This window comes from Perca flavescens, chromosome 23, assembly GCF_004354835.1.
Source record: "Perca flavescens isolate YP-PL-M2 chromosome 23, PFLA_1.0, whole genome shotgun sequence".
NCBI classification, from domain to species: domain Eukaryota; kingdom Metazoa; phylum Chordata; class Actinopteri; order Perciformes; family Percidae; genus Perca; species Perca flavescens.
Window position 1 is genome coordinate 8,409,423 of NC_041353.1, and position 25,758 is coordinate 8,435,180.

At 39.7% G+C, this 25,758-nt stretch overlaps 1 protein-coding gene across 2 annotated transcripts; it reads left to right on the plus strand.

Annotated features, from left to right (window-relative positions):
* The first annotated feature begins 390 nt into the window (after positions 1-390).
* LOC114550268 (fibroblast growth factor 6) lies at positions 391-22,673 on the plus strand. Of its 2 annotated transcripts, none has more exons than XR_003691667.1 (3): positions 391-512; positions 2,419-2,514; positions 19,005-19,090. XR_003691667.1 is itself a non-coding variant. In XM_028570918.1 (3 exons), the coding sequence occupies exons 1-3, from the start codon at positions 18,147-18,149 to the stop codon at positions 21,054-21,056; spliced, it is 624 nt and encodes a 207-aa protein (XP_028426719.1). In that variant the 5' UTR covers positions 17,639-18,146; the 3' UTR covers positions 21,057-22,673. The 2 variants fall into 2 exon arrangements, 1 of the variants encoding a protein (XP_028426719.1); XM_028570918.1 differs by lacking the exons at positions 391-512; positions 2,419-2,514 and adding exons at positions 17,639-18,489; positions 20,880-22,673 and having other exon boundaries at positions 19,005-19,108.
* The last annotated feature ends 3,085 nt before the right edge of the window (positions 22,674-25,758 follow it).

The following is a 25,758-nucleotide window of genomic DNA, read 5'->3' on the forward strand; positions in this document are numbered from 1 at the left end:
ACTTTGTGTTGCTTAAAACAACTAGGCTAATGACATTCGGGGCTACAATAAATTAATTTGGGGCTGAAGCCCTTTAAAAGTGACCTGGTTAATATTGGCGCACATAACTATTTAGACTGACCAACATTGCCCTCTAGCGGCGTGCAGTCGTATTTCGGCAGGCAGTCTTTTTTCGGCACAACACCGGCAGATTCGTTTAAGATATACATATCATCTTTATGGCTCTTCTAAAGAAAATTCAGACAGAAGCAAACATTGGTAACTGGTATATGACTTGGTGTTCAAAATGGATAATTACTCAAATGGCACTCCTTTTATGTAAGAACGTGTCGAATCTGCTTCTGTTAAATACATTGAAGTTATTTATTGCTAGCTAGATGAATGGACTGGGCTAACGCGGTTGAAGTGCTCCATAGATACATATGGAAGTGCTCAATCTGTGCTCATTCTGTTTGGTCAGTAGCGTTAACTTTGTGTTTTTGGACATTAGATTTGAAGAAAGTATAACATATGTAAGTACATGGAGTCTTAATAGTTAGTGTGTGTTAATAATATTATCATGAATGTTGCTGTGTTGTGGCTGTGTCAACAGCTTTCGGCTTAAGTGTACTGTTTAGTTAGTGATCCCATAAAGATACAGGTAGCTAGCTAGCTAGCTAACGTAAACGTTAATGTTTATATTAAACCATAGTGAAGGATGACACCAATAACATTAATAATTGTACTAATAAATTAAAACAAACCAGATTGCAGATAACGTTAGTTAAGCTAGCAAACAACTTTAATTTGCCCTCAAACAATTTCAGTAAAATATAAACAGCTACAATTACTGTAATTGCTACACCACAAAAAACAAATAAAACCATTTTTAAGAAAAAGGTAAAAAGTGAATTGCATAGTGAAATATTAAGGGGCTGCAACTAACAATTACATTAATTATCTGCTAATCCTATATATTATATTCTTACTATATATTATATATTTTTATTTTTTCACTGTTTTCATTTGAATTGTTATATTCCCTATGCCTGCCCTTTGTGAAGCTCTTTGTAATGGCTGATTTTGATAAGTGCAATCTAAATAAACTAAATTATATGATTATTATTATTATTATTATTATTATTATTATTATTATTATTATCATAGTATTATTATGGATACTTACTATAGTTTGGTAATGTGATTGCAACTTACTTTACATCAGACCCTGACTGTTAAGTATTAATTTACCACAGATATATTCAGATATATATCGGCATATATGTTGGCTGATAAGTTAAAAGACATTTCTGTCATAAATCTCCAGATATACTTTAATTTTGAGGTCATTTAGAAACAGTGTCATTATTTCACAGTTTGTCCAGCAGAGAGCACGCACAGCAAGTTTATTTTTGCATCTGTATAACTCAAGGCAAGTTTATTTATTTATTTATTTATTTATACACAGAGGCAGCTCAAGGTGCTTTACATAATGAAGTTAAGTAATAAAAACACAGGTAAAGGTAAGAGAAATAAAAGTGCATAGAACTTATTTTTACGAAAAGAAGTTAAAAACTCAGTACATACTTGGTCACATTGCTTATCAAAGGTATTTGTTTATGGTATGTGTTTATGTTAAAAAAAATAGCAGATTTATTATATATATTATTAAACTATCAGTATCTGCCTCAATAATCCACTACTGGTTATACTCTACTTTACATACATGATTAGCTTTGATTACATGTGTCAAACTTAAATCAGCTCTTCAGACTCCAGATTTATTTCAGTAAATTAATGGTGAGGATAACATGTGCTAGCTGGTGTCTTTGTGCTTCCTGTTGTTTTGAGTAAATATTTCCTCTTGCCAGTTAAAAAAAGGGACATTTTGAGACAGAGCATGCCAAAGAGAGTCTGAAGTAGTTACTCATCCCACACCTACAGCACCAGGCTGCCAAACCCAAGTTTGCATGAGTGAACATGTAGGTGTGTGGGGGCTCAGATTGAAAAAAAAAAAAGAAATATCATTTACTTAAAAATATATTTAGAGATTTAAAAAAGAAATACATGATATTTATTATTCAAACTATACAGTGTTTCGAGGTGTCAAATAGTATATTAATATGTACGCTGCTACGACTAATGTATATCAATGGTCCTCTTTGAAAATACATTTGTGTTATATAGCCTACATGCAAATACATCTTTCTGAGTAGTTTTTACAGATTTCAAATAAACTCCAAACTATGTTCTAATATTAAAGTGAAATGTGGTTTTTGTTCAATATGGATCCTTGCTGTGGCTCTTATACAGATTTGATCATTGGATTGCATTTCACATTTTACTCATCATAAGATGATGTATATTTTAAATGGAACTGACATAAAAAATCACTGATGTGTTGACTTTGTGAGGACATTTCTGTGTCTCCATTTGCAGGCCACAGCAGTTCCATTTATACCCATGAAAGAGTTCAGCCAGCTGTCCAGCAGATGGCAGTAGGAGTCTGATGCTTGAGAGCCTTAGATCACAGAGGTACAGACACTGACCTGCTATTGACATGAACATGACATGTCTACAGCCACCCAGTCGCCCACTCTCAGGGCGGAAGCAATCCCGGCTCCCTCTGAAGTGCAGTAAAAGGGAAATCGCTCAGTTTTTACTGCACGTCTAAGAGAGCACCAGCCATCCCTAAGGGTTGTCATTTTCCAGTTTGTGAGTGGGTGGCTGTCGGCTGCGGTTTGTCACACAGTAGACCTGGACTGAGACGTTCAAGGGTGTGATGGTCTGTGTCTTCGGACCCAGACAAGGGAGGAAGACTTGCAGCCGTGGGGCCAAAGGTTCCTGTGGTCACACATTCCTAAACTCCTCCAGCACTGCCTACAGCTATGACTAAAATATCAGATCCAGTCATGCAAACACTGCGGTCACAACATCACGTTTCCATTCACACATATTGATGTTTACGTTGTGCTCCTGACTAGATTGCTGTCCTAACCACCTGAGAAATCATTATCCCCTTATTATTTTTTTTTTTTCTTAAGATTATTTTTTGGAAATGTTAGGCCTTTATTTATATAGGACAGCTGAAGACATGAAAGGGGAGAGAGAGGGGGAATGACATGCAGCAAAGGGCCGCAGGTCACGGCCCCTACCAGGTGAGCTACCCAGGTGCCCAGAAATCATTATCTCTTTGCTTAAGGTAATCATGAGGTGACAATTCCATGTATCTGACACTTCTCCATGTATACATCTCTTTTTAACTTAGTACAGGAAATTATTTTGGTTATTGTTGCTGGAATGAAAATTGCACCGCCTCCACTCTTAATGTATGTACCCAAACAAAGGCACGTGGAGAACACAATGTACGTTTCACTTAACTAAAAGTAGACATACCCTCCTTGTTTAAGACTCTGGTAAAAGATGCATACTGAAAATTGTCCTGAGTTAAAAATATTTAGGTATGTGATGGTAAATGTTCAAAACAAGTAAAGTGCGTATTGTGCTGTACATTTAGTTCATATACATTTGTACTCGGTGGTACACAAATTATTCACTTAACCAAAAATGGGCAAAAGGAAGAAAACATTGAGCTACTCTCATTTCTGTTGGAACTGAAATGCTTGTAATGTCCTCTTTTAAATCTTTCCTTACAAAAAAATCCTTTTTTTTTCAGAGAGCTTACTTGAGCTGTTCACTTTATTTTACTTGAATTGTCTCTTCTTTTTTTATCCTATATTACCAGAGTGTTGTTTACCTGTTTTATTCTTATCCAGGTAGCTAGTTAGAAATGAAGGACATTTTTCACGAGTGAGTAGCAGCCCTTAAATCTTCAAACGCACATCTTAAGCCTCTATATGTCATAACAATCTATTAAACCTCCTTGTTTGTTTTGTTGTGTGTTAATGTAGCTGAACACGGCTGTGCACATAAGATATTGTTGACATTTGATTAAATGCTTCAGTTCATGTCTTCTGCCACCTTTTTTAATTGATTTTATAGTTTGTTGATTTTAATTTGCAGTGCAGCAAATAAATAAAAAAAAAATCAATTTCAGTTTTGAAAAAGTGTGCTGTAAATAGGGGTTATTATTATTATTATTATTATTATTATTATTATTATTATTTAGAAAGCATGGTACAGGTATTGTACACAACTGCAATAAAAAATATGATATCTTCTTGAAAATAGAATAAATAATAAAAAGGCGAAGAAAGACAAAGTCAGACAACATATCCAGGATACAATTTCAGCAAATGTTAAGTTGACTATTGGTGAGAAGTACAGGAAAGAGTCTGGATTAGTTAGAGTACATGTATAATCTATACGTTTTTGGTTATGTCACACAGTACATATATAAAATATGAAGTTGTTGCTAGTTGCACAGGTAAATAAGGTCTTTCTATAACTAAGTTGTCACATATTTAGTTAGTTTTGTTGGATCAAAATATGAAAATAAACTCCCGCACACTGTCTAACTTGCAAAGGTCACTTTAATAGCTGGCAACATTTCGGTACTAGACCATCATTAGGCAAAATATGAAATTTATACACCTGTCCTGTTTAAAGATATCTTACAAACCCATAACTGTGCCTTGTATCCGTGGCACCAGCAGACACTATTACCAGACTATTTTGGAATTAGACATCCAGCTAGATTTACTGGCCTAGTTGAGAGTTGTGAGGTCATCAGTGGTCTTAATTTGAGCTTGTTAGTTGGAAGTGGTCAGGAGGCAGTTTTCCCCCTCAACCACTGATGTGAATGCCATCATTATGTACTGTATAGCATCTCAGAGTGGTAGTTTGTGTGGGGCTCTCTCAGTCCAGCGCCGTTGTCCTTGTATGGTTGTTCCGCAGGTGGAGACTGCAGTGTTGTTATTTACATTCCACGCAGAGCAAAGAAAAAATAGACTGGTTCTTTAGTAGTGAGATATTTTAGTCAAGATGCAAAAAGATTGAAGAAGATGATTTGCATGAATAAGATGCAAGATAATGTAATAAAAAAGAGGTGATTTGTTCCATTTTTTTCTTTTACTCATATACTCTTGTTATTTACGTATGCTGCAAGCTGGAAGTCTTTTTAGCTCTTCATGGAAACAAAATGCTCTGTCAATGACAAAATTCATTGGCATTCTGCAGTTATTTACATGCCTCAAACTAAATATGTCTTCCTAAGTTTTTTCGGATATCCGGCTGCGTTGCGTGTGGTGTTGTTATTTTAACCTAGAAATGCCCTTGCGTCCGATGTCTTTAGGCATAGACCGGTGGCAACCGCAGCACAGCCACAGCAGCCACGGCTTTAGCCAACGAACCAGAGTGGGCAGACACATCTGTCAATCAGTGGCTTCCGGAGTTTGTTTTTTTAAGACCTTGTCTTCTTAAGTGCATGCTTTCGCTAACTTGGAGTACACACGCGGCAGCCACAAAGCTAATTGTAAGGGAGATGAGAGTCTGGAGATGAACATTCATAGAGAGATTTTAGTGTGGGCTTGTGACAACAACAATGTTGACAAGTGCTTTTGGAAGACACAATAGAACCTACCGTAATGTAAAAATGGATTTAAGTTATAAATCTGACTATTGCACAAGTAATTGTGATTGTTTAACGTGACTTTCATAGCGACTTTTGGTCTGTTATATTTCAAGGTATTTAGAGTATGCTAGAGCAGTGGGTCTCAACCATTTTGGTTTTAAAAATGAAGCAAAGTCAACTTGTGACCCCTCATCACAGGTTATGGCCTAATGCGGCGTTTGTGTCAGGATGGTGGGTAGAGATGGGAAAGGTTCCCATGTTAGCGATTTGCGAGCACTCGCACCATCAAGATGGTTGTACGACTATAGAGTTGTTGGTCGTGAGAATTAAAATACTGTGACAATATAACATCATATCCACTCAGTTGAGGTTTATTACATTGAAGGATTGTTTTTGGCTGATGTGAGGCGTCCATATTTGTTTGGTTTTCAGGCATTTTCATATTTTCATTAACTGCAAGCAAATTTTATGTAAGCACTTTTATGTACAGATTTTTTTTTTCTTATCACTTTAAAGGGGAACTCCACCAATTTACACATACAAGTCTGTCTTGGGGAGTACTACTACATATGTACTGAAAAAGGGTTGGATAAAGTATTTTGTGGCTGCAGAGGGAGCTGTGTGAAGTTCGATAAATTAAGTGATGTCACTTGAGTCAGCGTCGGTTAGAGAGAAGTGAGCTTACCAGACCTCTGTAGCCCGTTCCTCATCGCCGCATGAGGCTAGCAGCTCGAGGCTGCATTAGCCGCTACTAGCATAACTCACTAGTTAACTGTCAGCGGCTAAGTGGCACTGTGGGTAATGCAGGCATCATGTTTTGACAAGGAAGTAGGATGCATGGAATAAAAAAAAGGATATCTTCAGTTCTGCTGCATTGATTTTCTTTATTTTTAAGCTTTAAAAAAAAATATTTTTACTTTTTATTGTGAGTCCAACAAGCTGTGAGTCATGACCTTTTAGATTTATATTGGGACCCCATTTTGGGAACTGCTGGGCTTGAGCAAAACAGTAAGTCATTTACTGCACAAGAATAAAGATGTTGCTGCTTGTGTTTTTGGGCAGCGTTATTGGCAATATCAGGTCCTGGATCAGGGATCTGCAGTATGATTATATGTGTTGACAAGACGGCAGGGATATAAACAGCATCAAAGGGGGCCGGCAATAATTCAACGCTGCCAGTTTTACAGCGTGACACCATTCAAAATAGCATCTGTAACGTAGCATTGTTTCCTGCACTCCAGCGTGGAACTTGAAGGGAACAAGGGTCTCATTAGGATGACCTTTTAACAGGGAGGTCACAGTCAAAAGGACACAAGCACATGAGACCTCAGTGACTCGTCGTGCCAGGGATGCACTGAGCTTACTGTTACCTCATTTGTTGATAGATCAGCTGTATCAGATTCTCTGTTTTGCATTTCCCACAAAGTATACGCTGCACAAAACACACAGCCATATTTGATAATAACCAATAAGTGTCCACATACTTTTGACAGCAGCATGCTCTCAGTGCACTTGACTGTTGCAATTCCTAGTTTCCTCACAAGGACTCATACTGCTCAATGAACATGTAATCTCTGTCAGTAGAACTTTTCACTGTAAAATCAAGACGTGATCGGTCGGTAAGGCAAAGAAAATAACCGAAGAAACTCATTGTAATCTGTAGCTCTGGCTCAGTGGTCTATTAGTAATCAAATAATGCCCTGAGGTTATTTTATTTTGATATTCCACTGAGACACACTACCTGCAATGCAGGGGATGACCCAGTTTACTATGTTTAGCTGAACATCTGGACAGAAAATTATGTTTCAGAGGAAGCTAAGCTCATTGAGTCAAGCTTTGAGAATTTCTGTTCCAAAAAAATATACTTCTCACAAGTAAAGCGACACTGATCCCAGTCAAACCACATGCCAGCGTCCCAGTGCTGCAATGCAGTGAGTTATCATCACTGAGACAGGCACTGGATGCAGACCTGCCAACCTGTACGCATTTTGCGTAGAAGATACGCATTTTGACATCAAAATACGGTGATACGATTTATCACTTCAAACTACGCGAAAATCAGGTGACTGCTTTGAGTTCACTCGTTGACGTGCAGTAGCATGGCAGTAGCCGTCTCAGTCTAGCTCTTGATGTAAAAGAAGAAGAGTTCGACCAATCACAGCGTCGGGTTCCTTCCTCTAATGTCAAGCGGGGATATCGGCTACTGATAGTAAAACGAAAGCATCAGATGCAAGTGTTATTCACTGGTGTTATTCCTCCCTCATTCCCGTTTAGTTTGTTTGGTCCCCCCCCATATATATCTATGGGTTTCCCCAAGGGAGGACGCTGCTTGCAAAGGTAAACGGATTTGATGTAGAAAGGTGAAATTAATTAATTTACGTAGCCTACCTGTCAACTTTGGAGAAATCTGAATATAAAGACTTGCATTTATAAAGTCTTGGATTTCGTTACAAAGGTCTTATATTGTTTTGCCTTTCCTAGGATTAAGTTCATACCGTAACAAAATTAACTGTTACTAATGTAGGCTAATTAAAAACTGACCGGAGCCTATTGCTGGACGCATCGGACCGAGACACAAAGTAGACATGCCTCTCTGACCGGTACCGTGGGGGTTAGCGGTTAAACTGAGCGGAGGATGTGCGGAATGTGTCGGTGTCTGTCGGACCTTGGCTGGCCGCTCGGCGCCTTCGAAGCTCAAGCTAACAGGCTAACGGCTTATTAGCTAGCCAAACACCGAGCGGTAACATCTGCAAAGATTGGCTCTGTGAGCGCATCAATCTGCTCGGTGTGCGTGTAACAAACAGAGCGAGCAGCCGCCGGACTCTAACATATGTTGATCCGTGCAGGACTTCACTGTGAGCGGACTGTTTAGAGACGATGTGACCCGCGGGTAACGTTAAAGGTTCTCTGCTACTGTAGCAGAGCTGCAAGGAAACGCTGAACTGAGCTGTGTGTTTTCAGTGTTAAACACAGCTGCAGGTGTTCATGCACGACTGTTGGTGGTGATTTCCAGAGGTGGAAGACTTACTCAGATCATGTATTGCAGTAAAAGTAGAAAAAACAGTGTTGTAGAGTTACAAATTACTTGTCAGTTACAAGTCCTGCATTCAACATCTTCCCTATGTAATAGTACAAAAGTATTATCAAAATATACTTAAAGTACCAAAAGTAAAAGTGCTCATTATGCAATTTAATATATTTTATTTGATTGGATTATATTATGATCCAATTAATTGTATTAAATATGACCGATAATTTAAATAAAATGTTTTATTTAATTCAAGTAGCCTACTGTCTTGAACATAATTATTTTCAAGGGTTTAAAATGTATACTCATTTGACATTTAATGGCACATTTATTCCGTGTGCGTGCCGCCGCGTTCATGAACCAGAACTTTGACAATAAATCCGTAAGTTGCTACTCAAAAAAGTTTCTCAAGGTTGGCAGGTCTGTGGATGTCTTAACATCTGTTTGACACCAGAGGGTGATGTCAACATGTGAGAGGGTTGAGGTGCAGCAGGAGCATCCAAAATTAAAATGTGTTCTTCACTACGCCATGCTTTATTAACCAAATGTTTTCAGCTATCTTGCCCTAACCAGGGTGGTGTCTGATGTTGTTTCCATATTTACAGTCCATTGATCAGTCCAAACCAACAATACCATAAAAAAATAATGGTATAGTGGATATAAACATTTACAAGAGAAATACAAATATTCCTAAATAGAAAACATACAAAATTACAACCAACTTTTTCACCTGCTTTTCACAGAGGTTGTCATGGCGACAGGTGCTTCATCCTCCTCTCTTCCCCCTGTCATTCCACACCTGCCCACCAGCCATCACTACTGAGTTTCCCGCTCAGGTCATCATTGTCGTCTTTGGTTCATTGTTGCTTGAGTGTACCAGGACCCTGAAACTAAAGCAGCTAAATGGAATTTAACCATCATTCATTTTATTATTTGCACCTGTGCTTCTCCTACTACGACAGCTAAAAATGTCTGACCTGAAATCTGCTCATCTTTTGACTGCTGCCTACTTGCCTTTTGACCCAGTAAGGAGAGTTTTTACAACACCTGTTAGTGACCTGCTTTTGGGGCCTGAGAGTGTTACAAAGGTGAAACTAGGTATGACACTTTGTGTAACTAAAAAAGGTCTGCAATAGGGCAAAATAGAAACTTTGGACAGTTTGTTTAAAGACATGTCCTTGGGCTCCTGCCTTTTTCACTATTATCTGACATTTTAGTGACTAGATGATTAATCACTTAATTTAAATAACCAACAAATTATTTGATTATGGAAATATTTGTTAGTCCAGGCCCTTAGTCACTTTTTTAAAGTTAAATAAAACTGTTCTGGGTAAACCAGAACTTGCCACTCATTCTTCTGGATCATTCTTAAATATCATTCTGTATTAGCTGCTCTCCAGGACAGGCAAAACCCTTGATCAACTCCTTGTGGGTTTAGATTTCTTCGAGCAGAGGCCGTGACAAAAATAAATAATCCAATCTTTGTTGTGCTGGCCAAATGACAGCAGCTCTGTCCAGGATGACTCACTCGCTCAGCAGTGTGCCATTCCTGACGCTCTCCCCTACCCATCAGCTAAATTGCCTTGATCCTCCGCTCATTGCCGCCTCTCGCCCACCCTCACTGTGGAGCAAGGTGGTCGCATCCTCAGGACTGGCGGCACTCTTTACATCCTGTAGGGGTGAGAACGTGCAAAGCAGTGAGCAAATGTGTTGAGAGAATTCCTCACATTCTCCTGCTCGGTCCTGGAGGCCCGGCTTGGTGTTGGGTTCCTGGGAGAGAGGGAAGAGGAGCCAGGGGGAATCGGCTGCCGACTCAGCAGCTGACACCTCCTCTGATCTCTATCTCTTCCTACAGCCATAAACCAAACTGTCTCTTCAGCATGGTGGCCACGTAAACAGCTTTCCTCGTGGCCTTAAGTCTGCCAGACCTTGCCTCTAAGGAGCACTTGGTTATGGCGAAGATGTGGCACTGACCAAACCTCAGCCTCAATGTTCCCATATTAAATATTTGGTTCAGTGGAGAGAAAAAAACAAGACATCAACCTAAGAAAATTATGTCAATGCTTTCAGGAAGATATCTCATTGATAAATATGGCTTCGGTTTTTGCTCTACTTGTCCACAGAAATGTATTTGATATAATGGGTTTGTTGGCAGGTGTTATTACACTAATGGTCTTTGTGGAGCCTGAATCAAGGGCATCTGCAAAATCTGCACAGTAAAACGTACTCCGACATTTTTAGGACTAAGGCTTTTGTGAATCGACAACCCTGTTGAGCTCACACACTTCAGGGCAGTGCAGCTCACCATGTAAGGCAAACAAAACCGTTTGGTCACATCTTTAAACAAACGTTTTCACATCTTTCAGCTCTCTTGGGATCCAATGTGATTACTTAGCTTAAATGGAGATCAATGGCCACGGTGTGAGGCATTTACCATTATTCAAAGTGCATGGCTATCTATGACTTTTACTCTTTCCCTGTTGCGAGTTCTAGCATTTTCTTCCATATCCATGGCATCTTCAAACATAGGAGTAATTATTTTGTGATTTGAATTTTAAATGAAATTTGCCATTACAGCCATACTATACACCAATCCTAAAACTATTTCATTAGACAATTGACAATATTTCTTTCCATCGCCAAAGAGATCTCCATCAGATCGTCTTTTGCTGACAAAATTATTTTAAAAAGATATTAAAAAAAAAGGTATGTAGTATAGAAAGTTTGGCTTTGCCACCATTACATTACATTGACACTTTTTATCCAAAGCGACTTACAATTGCTATATACTGTATGTCAGAGGTTGCACGCCTCTGGAGCAACTAGGGGTTAAGTGTCTTGCACAGGGACACATTGGTTGATATATTGCAGTGGGAATTGAACCCAGGTCTCCCACACCAAAGGCGTGTCATATCCACTGCGCCATCACCACCACCTAACCAACCAATTTCCTACCAAAATAGGATACAGGAAAGAAATCCTTTTACTTTAAGCTTGTTGTTTGACCACAGGTTTTTGTTCCTGGAAACTAGGGCTGCAAGCAACTAACGGCTATTTTCATTATCCCTTCATTTTCGACATATTTTCTCAATTAACCGATCAATAGTTTGGTCTAGAAAATGGCGGAAAATGCCCACAGTGCAAAACAATTTTTTTAAACGAGATTTTTGTTTGAAGAATTATGACAATAATTAGTTGCAGATTCATTTTTAGTCATTTGACTACTAATTTATGCCGTTTTTCCATCACATGGTACCTGCTCTACCCGCCTCAACTCTACTCGCCTTTTTTGGTTTTCCATTACGAAAAAAAGTCCCTGGTACCTGCTAACAAGTACTTTTTTTAGTATCACCTTCGTCGAGGTTCCAAGCGAGCTGAGGCGATACCAAAAAGTGATGTGTAAACCTTGTTTACCGATGTCTGTGTCGGCCGACCGATAATCAGGCTTTATATTAATTTACTAATTGTTGTTCCAAGTTCCAAGTCTTGGTGTTACATGGCTTTAGTGACCTAAATGTTACGATTGTTGACCAAGGTAGGGTCCAGCATGTGGTTGTGAGTTTTGTTTCTCTGCTTGCTGCTGCTCTACACATTTAGAAGTAGGTACTGCGTTTCATTACTCTAACTACCTTGGATGTTTTGCTGAATACCTTGCTGATAGTCATCCAAACAATCTGATGACAGATGGGTCTTGTTTGTTTTAGAATATACAGTTTATCTTACTGATATAATAATAAAAATGGCTGTGTCATTGGTTGGGATTTGTAAAAGTCACCTCTGCCTTGCTTCTTTTCCCCTTAGTCACTCTATGCTCAATTTAGCTGCAGAGACATCTTTCTCTGCAAGGTGCACAAGCTGTACCCTTGAAAAGATATTTTTACTGGCAACACTCCCTTCTGACAGGCTGGTCTTTGTCTCCTCTGTGCAGCTCAAACCTTGACACAATAATAATGAAAAAAACAGGACAGATCTCCTAATATACTTCAGCTTCTGCATATGTTCTATTAACAAGGTATGCCAGTTAGTATCAGGTTCCCAGTGGATTTGCTGCTTCTCTCCACTGTGTCACGAATTTACAAAGCAGCATAGAATAATAGGCAGTGCAGTTTTTGGCTGTTGAATTATACATTAGCTTGTTCAGCAAAAATCTGAACCCCTGAGCTCCTTTCGGGGTGGTACCGTTACTATTTTACAAGCCGCTGCTCCATTGGATCCAGTGAAATCCAATTGTTTACGATCGATCACGACATTACTGCTAACTGCTCTATAAATGTAAAGTTTTCTTACTTGAGCAAAGAATCTCATACATTTTATTACAACTTTTAACTATTATGTGAAGGCCTGTGCCTTGGTTGTGTCGTCCGTACAAACATAAACAGTTGGACTGAGTATTATTGCTCGTCTATGCCAGTGATTCTATGGTCATTCCAGGGAAATCCCCAGCTGTTGTTTCAATCTCGTCTTTTAAACCCCACGTTAATAAAACGGTAATTAAAAAAGCTTTGCATCCTCCTGTATCCAGTTACTTACACTTTGGTAATATGCACAAAAGCTGTTTGTATGGCTATTCCCTCTAGTCCATTTTCTGATTGATGTGTGTGTGTGTGTGTGCACTAAATAGATCCTATAATTGCAACAAAGACAGCTGACCAGACAGTAGTAAACTGCCGACACTTTTCTCTTGCTTGAGTCTCTAGTTTCTAGTCTTCTACTTTTGCTCTAATAAATTCAGTAAGGTGGTGTCTATAGGCCAAATCAATTTTGTGTGTTATGTGGGCAAGTTTCCATCTGGCTCCTTTTGTCCTCCTGTTGCCCCACTATGACTCAGTTTTCGGGGTTGTTCAGTCTTCATAGTTGGACATAATCTTACTCCAGTCTAAAGCTGAAATCATTAGTTGATCAATCAATTACTTGATCACCAGAACAAAATGGATCTGCAACTTTTTGGATAATTGCTTAGTAGTTTTAAAAGGTACTTGTATTGCTATATATTATCTTCTGTGCTTGACCCATACGAGACGTTTAAAATTAGGATATCTTGACCTCTACTGCTTCAATTTTCTTGTTTTGTGACCATTCCTGTTTAATCGGTCCATTGTGAGTTCCCCAACTTTATGGAAGTGCAGTGCTAAATCGCTGTACCCCTTTTTTAGGGAAAATACCATACATATGATAGTTTCAGCTTCTAATCTTCTGTGAGAATTTTTATATCTTTAATTATATTAAATTGGATATCTTTGGGTTTTGGACTGCTGGTCAAACAAAACAAGACATATAGAGCTTTCACTATTTTCTGACATTTTAAAGGCCAAACACTTAATCAGGGAAATAAATGCCAAATGAATTGACCATGAAAATCATCGTTAGTTTCAGCCGTACTCTTCTTTGTGAAAAAAACAAGGGCTTTGTGATTTTCAGGTGGACAGTAGTTGATTGCTTCTTATCTCACCGTATCACAACAGACATATCACGTTAGTATACTTGATGTATGTAATATGTAAATTCATATTAAAGGATAAGTGGTATCTTGTGCATTTGCTTCAGATGTTTTAAAAGGTGTTATTACTAAAAAGCAGCCTCAGCCAGTATAACAGTATTAGCTGAATTAATCTCAAGAGCTCAGCACCGTCTCATTAACGGTGCCCACTCTCCATTGATTAAAGTTACACTCTGTCAATAACCAAGTAGTTTTGTCTATTCAGGCTGTTGGTTGCCTTGGATTGCATAGTCATGTGCTTACACAGCAAATCATTAATTTGCTGGTCCAGTGTGGCCCAGTCTATCTTCTCCGTTGGGACTAAAAGGTCCTGTTTTTCTCTTTTACTTCATACATATATTCTTCATATAACTATATAAATATACTTTTAAATGCAGTAATGTTGACAACATACAGTGTACCTTTTAAGTATATCAAAACATGTACCTGTGACTTAAAGTGTAATTGAATGACGCCTAAACGCATTTCTGTTGCAATCTACATATATCTCCACGTTATATGAAATGTTTTGTTTGTTTGTTGTTTTTCCATTATGGGTTGTCTTGCCACGGCTGTTTATCAGCAACAAGGCCTCCCTGGTTGCTAAGGTTGGCTTGAAGCTCCCTGGCAGCCAAGAGCACCTCGGGGCCCCAGAGCCTGCTGCTCTGTGGCGCGTTGGGAAATCCCCCGAGCCTTCATTTCTTCACCGGCACCGTGCAGGATATGATGCAAACAGGGATGTTAAGGAGGGTGAACCGAGTGCACTAGACTTATTTTTATTTGTTCAATATTTCATTCACATTTTTGACAGAAATTAGTGATTTTTCTTAAAGGTGCAATATGTAATATTGTATGTAATACTGGCAGCTAGCGGTTAAAATAATTACTGCACTACCAATTCAAAATGCTGGAGAGTCGTTTCCCCCGCCCCCTCCTGCCCATACTCGAAGTTCACGGGACATTACTCCACAGCACAGCGGAGTAGCTAACGGTAGATGCTAGTCTCACATAGCCAGACATTACTCCACAGCACAGCCGAGTAGCTAACGGTAGATGCTAGTCTCACATAGCCAGACATTACTCCACAGCACAGCCGAGTAGCTAACGTTAGATGCTGGCTATATTGACAGTCATAAAAGCCCGTGCTCACGCGGAGCTCTGTAACCAACTGACAGACACACTTTTTCGGCTTAAAATGACAGTATGAACCGCTAAAAACACAACAACCTCACTGTCCTCTCCACACGCCAGTCAGGCACACTTCCTCGGCTTAGAATTACAATACGAAACGCTAAAAATACCACTACCTTGCCGACGGAACACACTTCATTGGCTTACAATTACGGCAACAATCGCTAAACACACTGCAAACTCACAGTCCTCTCTTTCCGATTTACAGCCCCCCTCTCGTTGTCTCGTTGTCGGCTCCAGCCGCTGACGAGGCTACACGCTGTAAACAGCCATGGGTTGCTTGCCTGGTCCTCCCGGTAACGTTAACAGTTAGCAGGGTTAGCATGGCGGCGTTAGCCAGGACCAGTCGGGATCACTTTACTGGCTATGTCTCAATTGTTTTTGCGAGTAACCAACTCGGGTACTCTAGTTATATAATTCAATGTGAGAACACAAATGTTGAAATGACAAAAAATGCCCATCCCTAGTAGCTGTGATAAATTAGCCTGAAGCTAATGCTTACCTGTTCAGGAGAAAATAAGCCAACTCTGCGTCCTTTTGGGATCTAAGCTGTCTCCATCTTTCAAATACATCTCCAATATTTACCAGGGGGTTGTTACGTCTCTGGTCACGCAACTGTTAGAAACATGCTGTTTTCTTTTTTTTATGTCATGTAGAATCTATCTCCGTTGATCCTGTTCGTTTATTTGCTGCTTTCATGGCTGTACTACCGTTACAGCTGTAGCGTGCTGGGTTTACGTTTTTACAGGTATATCTGGCAACCCGGCCTGCCTGTCAAACTGGGCCATTGATAACAACACACAGATCAAAACATAAACATAAATTCCGTCACGGAATGTAAATTTCAAAAAGAAAAAATACTGACATTAGCATTGTTGTCAGAAAAGATAGTATTTCAGTTTAACATGTTTTCTTAATATCTGATGAGGCATTGGTGTCATTTTTTTTTTTTTTTTTTTTTTTGCATTATTAAGATCATCAACTGCATGTATTTTTCCACATTTCCTTCATCACTTTATTTCTGGACCTGAACTCAAAACAGTGGCAGGCATTTAATCCACGGTTAGATTATTCTGTTAGTCGCAGGGTATGTTACTGTAACAATAATAATGCGCAATCTGACCAGCCAAAATATCTGGTTGTGTAAACTTCCTGAACAAACAGCTAAGGAAGTGTCAGACAGGATTGCCATTTCCTCTCCTGTGACTGTTTTTACACCTTCTTTCTAAATAAGGCATCAGGCTGCCAGGACATATGACCACCGTCCCGATTTGGGTTCTGGACACAGTATCCATCCGTCCATCCCATGATTGCTCAACGCCAATGAAAGACACACACACACCCACCCACACACACACACACACACACACACCCACCCACCCACCCACACACACACACACACACACACACACACACACACACACACACACACCCCCCTCCCCTCCTGCAGGTCTCCCATGTGAGTAAGAGCTCTGTCAGGTCAGCCACAGTTAGCCACAGGAAGACTGAGAAAATAGGTTAGATTACCTTCAAAATAAAAGCACAGGATAGCACAACTTGGAACATGGGAATTTCATATTTGAATCACTTACAATAATTTTGGAAGATTGTGCTGAGATGTACATGTTCTTATTTATCTTTTATTTTTAATTGTATTTATATATATATTGTAACATGTTTAAAATAAACTTAACCAACTAACCACTTAAAAAATAAACTTAAAACCTAAACTTAAAAAAATAATCACTTGCAACCCTGAAATCCTTTGAGATGAGATTTATAATCTATACAATCTTCACATTTGAGAACCCAAAACCTATAATTGTTTGTCATTTTTGCTTGATTAAATGACTTTAATAATTGATCAATTCAGAATATCTGGACCTATACTTTATTTTGGACCACTGGTTGTACAAAACAAGTGATTGTAAGACTCCATCTTGGTCTTCAATGTTATTTTTTTTTTTTACTATTTTCTGACCTTATTATATAAATTAATGGAAAAGTAAAAGTATTAAAGGAAAATAAATACATCTAAGTTAGCCACAGCCTTTGTGTTTTCATTTGCTGTTTTTCCCCTCATTAGCTAAACTTTTTATTACAGGCTCCCGCTTGACTAGGGTCTTTGTATTTAGTTGCCTATATATCTTTCTTGAACTTTGTTTTAATGCTATTTTTATGATTTAATTATTTTAGCTAATTGTATTTGTATTGCTCAATTTTTCTTTACTTAAATGTAACATGAAATTGTGGATGCCATAGCATATGATTTACATCACTTTCATACTCATCAAACCTTTCGGTGACTGTATGAAAGCGTTTATTCAGGTTTTTCCTTAATTGTGTAATTTAATGAATTGGATTTGGAAGTTTTGTGAGACGAAGTGATGCAGGGACTTACTGGAGTTGTGATGTGTGTAAGAGTTGGAACGCGGCCACACTGTTAAGGGCTTTATTTTAAAAAAGCACCACAGGAAACCCTTCTCCTTATTCTCTCTGACTTGTTTGACGCTGATGTGAAGGTGCAGCACCCCCATCATTCTTATTAGAACTGCTGCTGCTGGGGTCCTGCAACTCTCTCCTCCTCCTCCCACCTCCTACTTTTGATGGGGGGTGCAGCGGTGTAGTCGTAGTGATGTCATTTTAAAATGTGAGAGTCGGAGCCAAGGTGAGCTGGTTTTGCGGTGAGTGGTGTCCCCTCCACGACCAGCGTTGCCTGTACAGAGGCGCGGAGCGGCGAAAGATGATCATCGCCACCGGCACCAATTCAAGCTCCGACGCGCTCTTTCCCTCTCCTGCTCAGATCTCGGGCTATGGGGCCCTGATCTGCCTTGATCCCATATTAAGCCTTCACCACCACCATGCCAAAGGACAAACAATCAGAAGAGTTGCATTTTTAGGGCAGGTAACTTTGACCACGTGCCCCAAAGGTAAACTGGATGGCCGTTGCGCAAAGGTGCCTCTACAGTATGTCCAGCGGGGCCAGGACGCACTGGACGCTGCCAGCAGTTCTTGTACTGTGGACTTCTCTCTGGGGGATCGTTTCATCTTATCCGATTCCGAACAGGACTAATGCGACTTTATTGGAAAAGAAGTGGGAGACCCTCTTCTCCCGCTCCTATCTGGGTATAAATGGGGGGAAATCGGAGCTGAACTGGGAGAGTGACTATTTGCAGGGCATCAAAAGAGTGCGGCGACTGTACTGCAACGTGGGCATTGGGTTTCACCTGCAGGTGCTCCCGGATGGCAGGATAAGCGGTGCACACAATGAGAACCCATACAGTGAGTTGCATCCGGCAATCCACTGGACCCTAAAAAAAAAAGAGAGTGTATTGTAACCCTATGCGCACGCTGTGTAAAAGTTAGAGCGGGTCACTTGTATTGCATGATATTTAATAAGAGGTGTCGGCATAGTTGAAAGTTTCCAAATGCAAAAACAGTGTACTGAGCCCTACATCCGTGCACTGCGAAATATTCTCCCAAGCCAAAAACATGACATGAATGCTTGGACCCAGTTTAGAGGCTAACTTATTTTTACCCTGCGTCCCGCTGCAGCAGGACACGCACACAGAGCCCACTCAACACGCTGTAAACTACACTCACAGGGCATCATCATGTTTAAACAAAGCAAATAGGTGAAAACTCCAAAGGGCTAATTGAGCAGAGGAAGCATCATCCAGTCGCAGTGCACCTGCAAGGTTACACCCATCACTGCTGCATAGGCCAGTTACTCGACTTTGTCCCAAGCCGCAGTGTGCAAGAGTGTCTTTGCTTTCCTAACATTATGTTTCGTCTAGGTCTAATAGAGATCTCCACCGTGGACCGAGGAGTGATCAGCATGTTCGGGGTGAGGAGTGGGCTGTTTGTCGCAATGAACAGCAGGGGAAGGTTATACGGAACGGTACGTTTGTGCGCCACTCCACACACACATCCTGCTCAGTGTAAGATGAGTTCATGTAGCTGCTGCATCCGTGGGTTTATGAGCACTGTTGTGTTATTAATATGCTCTGATGATAGGGGGGGGGGGGGGGGGGTTCTGTGTCAGAATCTGGCGGTGGGGAAGAAGTACTCAGATCCTTTACTAAAGTAAAAGTAGCAATACCACAGTGTGAAAATACTCTGTTGCAAGTAAAAGTCCTGCATTCAACACTACTTATGTGAAAGTATTATCAACAAAATGTAATTTAAATATCAAAAGTATTCTGATTATGCAGTGGAGTGGCCCCTGTGGGTTTATATTAATATATATTATTGACATGAAATGTTGTTATTGATGCGTTAACATGTAAGCAGCATTTTTATGCAAATTTACACACATTTGATTTTAATGCATCATATTTTATTAACTCTTCATACATTTTTTTATGTAAAATCTTAATCTGCAAAGTAACAGATAAAATGGAGATAAGCAAGTAAAGTACCATATCATTGTGTTTAACTGCAATACTATATGTGAACATTTTATGGTTAAAACCAACAGAAGGTCAAACGTTTAACTTAGCCGAGGCCTGCCTTTATAAATATAGGCCAGTTAATGTCTTAGATTACAAAAAGGCAGTGGTTTTTACGTGATATTTTACAGTACAGTATATGTATATTTAGGAGTCATCAACATGAAATTATGCAGTGGGTCTTTTGATACATGTTCAGAAATCACTGAAAGATTATACTGTAGACACCTTAATTAACCTATAAAACGTTATACTGTAAAAAACAAACAAACAAAAAAACAGTATTTTTAGGTTTTTTATTTAACAGAAAATGATGTGTACGATTTGACCGTGTATTAGAAAATTAATAAAACATTTAGGAAAAAACTCCAGAATTCTTTAAATCAACAGATGAATGTCAATGTTAACTATCCTGTTGATTTGTACAGTAAATGGCCCCTAGCATTAGTTTATCTAGCTTTATTAAAAGAGAACGATGTGCAGCTCTTACAGCGGAAAGTAAAGTGAATGATGGTATTCTTCTTTAAATGGACAATGAAAGATACAGCAGCATTATGTAGGGCTGGCTATCGAACTTCAAACCTATTTTTGGTAGCGTTGATTATTAAAAGTACCAAAATCTACTTTTGGTACTGTATCATCAAAGACAAAGTACCAAAAGTAGATTAAGTTTTAGTTTTTTTTTTTCGTTTAGACCAAGTTTTTTGTATGGCCGCTTGTGTTTAATCAACATTTAACATTTGAGAAGTTAACGTTACTATTTCAAAAGTCTCCGTTTCGTTCTCTTTGGCGGCACCTATGGCGATAAGCAGTAATTGCAGGTGTGTTTTTGGCTCTCGCTTCCCCAAGATCACTTGGGATTTTTCCCGGGAATGTCGCCACAGACACCATGTTCGTAATATTGCAAGTGCAAGGGCTTTCATCAGTGGGCCATACAATGTGACTACAATGTCTAAATTCTATTCTGTAATGTGTCCCTGTTTCCTAATGCTGTACATATTGTTTAGCATTTGATCATTGCTTATTTAGTTGCATTTCTCCTTTTGAATGAGTTGGAATGTTTCAGATAGATGTGTTATAAGAGTAATAGCAGGAGGCTGGTGTCTTTTGCAACATGCCATCTCCTCCAGTTTCCTGCTTTCTAATACCGGTATGTTGTGATGTTCATTCTGTGTCTGCCATGAGATTTATTGACCGGCTCTCTCTTTTTGGCATTTATAGAAAGTCTTCGTGGATGAGTGCAAGTTCAAGGAGACTTTGCTGCCCAACAACTACAACGCCTATGAGTCTTTTGTTTACAAGGGCTTCTACATCGCCCTCAGCAAGCATGGCCGCGTTAAGAGAGGCAACAAGGCCACCCCCGCCATGACCGTCACACATTTCCTCCCGCGACTATGAGAGAAACTGGCAATAACTCATTTGCACATGTGGATGTTCTTCCAGGTAATATAGAAACGCGTAGTCATGATATACTGTACACACCGATGGACTGCGAGAGGAAATATATATATATATATGTATATGTATATTTGGATAGCTATCTTTGTATATGCACTGTGCTGCTTATTGTTTTTATGGACGGGGAGAGTTGAAGCCTTTGCCTGTCTCACTTTACCTTGGTGCTTGCTGTACGTGTCACTTCCTTTTTTGAGATGGAGGATGAGCTATATCCTGTGCTTTCAAAGAGTGAAATGAATACTTTTTATTACCTCAAAGAACCACTTTACTAGATTATGGGATGCATGGACGTCTGCTCAAATATCTGCTAAGTTTATGATTTCTTTCAAACCTTTTGAGCGCTTGATGTTCTCCCTGCCAGATTGTCAATGTCCGGCAGTGGGGGAAACTTAAATGCACTACCTTTGCTGCACGATTTAAAGGTGCCTTGGTGTTCCCACTTGTGGCCCCCTTAAACTTGCATGTAAGAGACACCCGCCGGAGTCAGAAATAGGGCTGACACGCCGGAGAGGGCCTCAGAGAGGGGGGGTTGACTATCTCTGGTTTATTTTCTTTTCTGTAATTAGATCGATTAAGTCATATACAATCTGTGGTTGATACCAGAGAGCAGTCAGCCATAGAAAGTGGCACAAGGCCATAAGTTTGACTGTGTGGCATTGCCAGCTACTAAACAGGGTGAAATACATATCTATCCGAGCATGGAGGACATTTTTGTTTGGACCTGGCTTGCACAAGAATCGACTGATGGATAGATTGCGAGCGCATAGTACAAATGTACCTGCACATTGTCTTAGACAGAGCTCCTACAGTAAACTGGGTTACTGTTTTTGAATCGCAAAGCTTTAGCTGCTGTTGAAAATGATGTCTACTGTCCATGAAACCAATGGAAAAAAACAATGTAAATAGTTGCAAATGAAAAAGAAGAATTCAGGAGCTTTTGATGCTGCTTTGTCGCAGTTGCCTGAACGAGGCAAAAATAATTCAGGTTGCACAGTTAGCCATCAATGATGGTGCCTGAATGTTTTGGTTAGAATCGTTTCCACGTTTGTTTCTTTTAATGGATCTTTGTGTGTTTGGTGTGTGTGTGCCCTGGGCCATTTCCCCGCTTGTCTGTGTGCTCTGCAGCAGCACTGCAGTGGCAGCGAGGTGTTGGGAGCTGGAAGCAGATTGTTTTAAATTAAATTATGGATGAACCAATCATGATTTCCCCCGAAGGACTAAAGGACAGTGCCGTTGGTGGACTGGATGCGCACTATAAGAAATGTCATCATTTCTGTTGATTTTTATCTTGATTTTATAAATTTGACGTGGAACATGAGCATAGAAGCACACTTTTAATATATAATAGGGTATTCATATAAGTAATGGTATGCATTGTGGCAGTTTGTTTACCAAGCAGAAGTTTGTACACTCATTGCTATCATGTGGATCAATATATATTTAATATATACTTGACTCAGTTTCGGAGAATCTCATAGTGTACTATCTACACGTGTGGTTTCTGCAGCTGTTGGCTTAAAAACCTGAATATTGCTGCCTCCATCCGTTCTTGTGTTTGGAGAGGAAGCAGGACTATTTAAATCCAGGAAAGACGTATGTGAGGGAGCCGGCTCGCTGTCTTTGTTGTTCGTCAAACCACTTGCAGGAATGTGGATCTGCCAGGATGACCGGCAGCCTCCCACATACCTGAGTGGCCCCCCCTGTGAGCGCTGTCACCCCTCGCCACCCGTCTCTGCTCGTCCCTTACCCCCCGCACCCGCTGCAGGCAGGGACCTTGGGATTCCAGCTGTAACCCAGGAGCTTCCTCCTCTCCTTTCAGCCTTTTTTAGTTCAAGGTCAGAGCCACGGACCAGCCTTGGCCCCGACCCCAGTGGTCCGGGGTGGTCGGCTATATGGGTCCTACTGTTTCCATGAAATAGGAATTTGAAGTATCTTTTTCATGCAGGAAACACTTTATTTTATGCTTAAACAGAATATAATTTAGTGAACTGATGGCTCGAGAAGCGCTCTCCAACTGACCGGTACAGAACCATAGATAGCTCCTATAGTTCCTCATCTGCGTCACAGACTGCAATATTGTTTTTTTAAAAAGCGGTCCTACTTCTCTTTCTAAATTTATAGAGCCCCACCTCTTTAATATGCAGCTCCACAACATGCTGTCTCCCCTCCCCTTTTCCAGTACTTGTGTTGGGATATTTCTGGGGAGGGGACATCTGCAGAGTTAGTGCAGTGTGTGAGGAGCAGGAAGAGAGCAGAGTCACGCAAGGCCTCACCTCTCCTGCTGCAGGACGGCACCCCTGCCATCCTCAGGATGTGCCCCTCTGCTGCTGCTGCTGCTGCTGCTGCTGCTGCTGCTGCTGCTGCTGGGCACTGCCCCAACCCCAATCACCTCTCATCACCAGTATCACCTGCTGCTCAACTGTCTATGACGCACAGATCGATTCATAACAGTATTTTTCTAACAGATAAATATCTTGCTCTTTTTGTTCTGATGTTTGTTTGTTTTGTGTGTGTGTGTGTGTGTGTGTGTGTGTGTGTGTGTGCGCGTGCGTGCGTGTGCGTGTGCGTGTGAGTGCCGAGGCTACTGAGATGCAAAGTTATCGGAAGCTTAACTCAAAAAACAAACTGACTGACAGACTTATTGCTGCTGTAGATGAGGCTGCATGAAATACCACAGATGTACATTTCTTGTTGGGAGTAAATTGTCATCGTTTTTTTGGTTGAAGTAGTAAACGAAAAACGATCCTTGTTTCAGCATTTTCAGCTGAGGAAGCTGTGGAAGTGAACTTTGCGCATGCACAGCAATGAGCACTTCTCTTGCCCGCCTCACAATCAAAGATGTCTGACGTCTGTCGCAGCACCTTACCTGATTATACACTAGAGTAAAGAGTTTTCTCACATTTTTCTGTCAAGAAATAGAGCTGGATCCCTAAAAAAAGAGTGAAGGTCTGTGTCTAAAACAAAAAAGCTCACCTTTCAGCTTTGACCAAAAAATGTTATCCAGATTTCTCTGTCGTCGTTTTTTTCTTTCTTTCAACAGCTTATCCTAGATCAAATTTGAAATAATTCAAGGGGAGGAATATGTTTTTTAAAAAGAATGTTTCATGTACTATTAGCATGTCTGAGCCCCGAGCTTAATTAGGGGTGTATGCTTCATGTGTTTCATTTATTTTTTAAACTTCTGCTCTAAAAGGGAGTGAGTCTCCACTCTATTCCTCTCATTTCTGTTCTCATATACCTCACCCTCTGCCTTAGTTTTGGTTTGCTGATGACTGTAAATTAAGATGAAACAAACTTCAGTTATTTGTTTCTGAAAACAGACAATGCTAAGTAAGGATATTAAAGTTTTTCCTTTTATTTTTGTACGTATGTGCTGTGCACAGCAGTCTACTGTATTCCTGAGATAACAATAAAAGTTTTTTTTTAACTGGTCGCTGGTAATGTGTCGATCTCTCTGTTGGATCAGTTGAACTCTGATGTGACTGTGTATTTATCAGTGGTAAAAAAAAAAAAAAAAAAAAAAAGTACCTGGATCTTTTACTGAAGTAAGCAGAAATACTCTGTTACAAGTAAAAGTCCTGCATTCAAAAACTTTCTTAAGCAAAAGTATAAGCATCAACGTATACTGTACAAATTTTAGAATACTGTACTGTATTATATCATTACATTATAATTATGCAATTCCACTCCATTACATACAGAATACCAGCTGAGATCAGATTACATTATGTGCTTACTTAAGTGCAAAAGGGTTCTCCAATGTTTTCTCAGTTAGCTTTTAAAATGATATCAGATTAGTAAACAGAATGTGCCTTTGGAACATCGGATGAATGGTTGCTGATAATGGGCAATGTAGATATTGCATTAAAGATCAGCCACTTCTTTCTACAACATTCAAGCACCCTCAGCTGGTATTCTGTCTGTAATGGAGTGGAATGGAAATTTCTAAGTGACCCCAAACTTTTGTGTGTGTGTGTGTGTGTGTTTATATATATATATATATATATATATATATATATAAACACACACACACTATATATATATATAAACACACACACACACACACACACACACACACACACAAACTACCGGTCAAAAGTTATCGAACACCCCAATTTTTCCAGGTTTTTATTGAAATTCATGCAGTTCATTGTCTTATTGTACTCTGAAATGAAAGAATAGAACAATTTAAATGAACAATTTAAGTTAAAAAATAAATCATGGAATCAATTTATAAACCAAAATGTATTCTACATTTTTGACTCATCAAAGTAGCCCCCTTTGGCAGATATAACAGCTGAACACACTCGTGGCATTCTTTCTACAATGGAAATCAAATATTCTTCAGAAAGTTCTTGCCAACTCTGTTGCAGAAGTTCCCATACATGTGTGGCACTTTTAGGTTGCTTTGCTTTCACTTTTCTGTCCAGTTCATCCCAAACCAGCTCAATGGGGTTTAAGTCTGGTGACTGTGCTGGCCACTCCATGTTTTTAAGCTTACCATCTTGTTCTTTTTTGCTAAGGTAGTTGTGCCATAGCTTGGACTTATGTTTTGGGTCATTATCTTGCTGTAGGATGAACCCCTGACAAACTAGGCGCATACCAGAGGGTACTGCAGGGCGCTGCAAAATGCTGTGGTAGC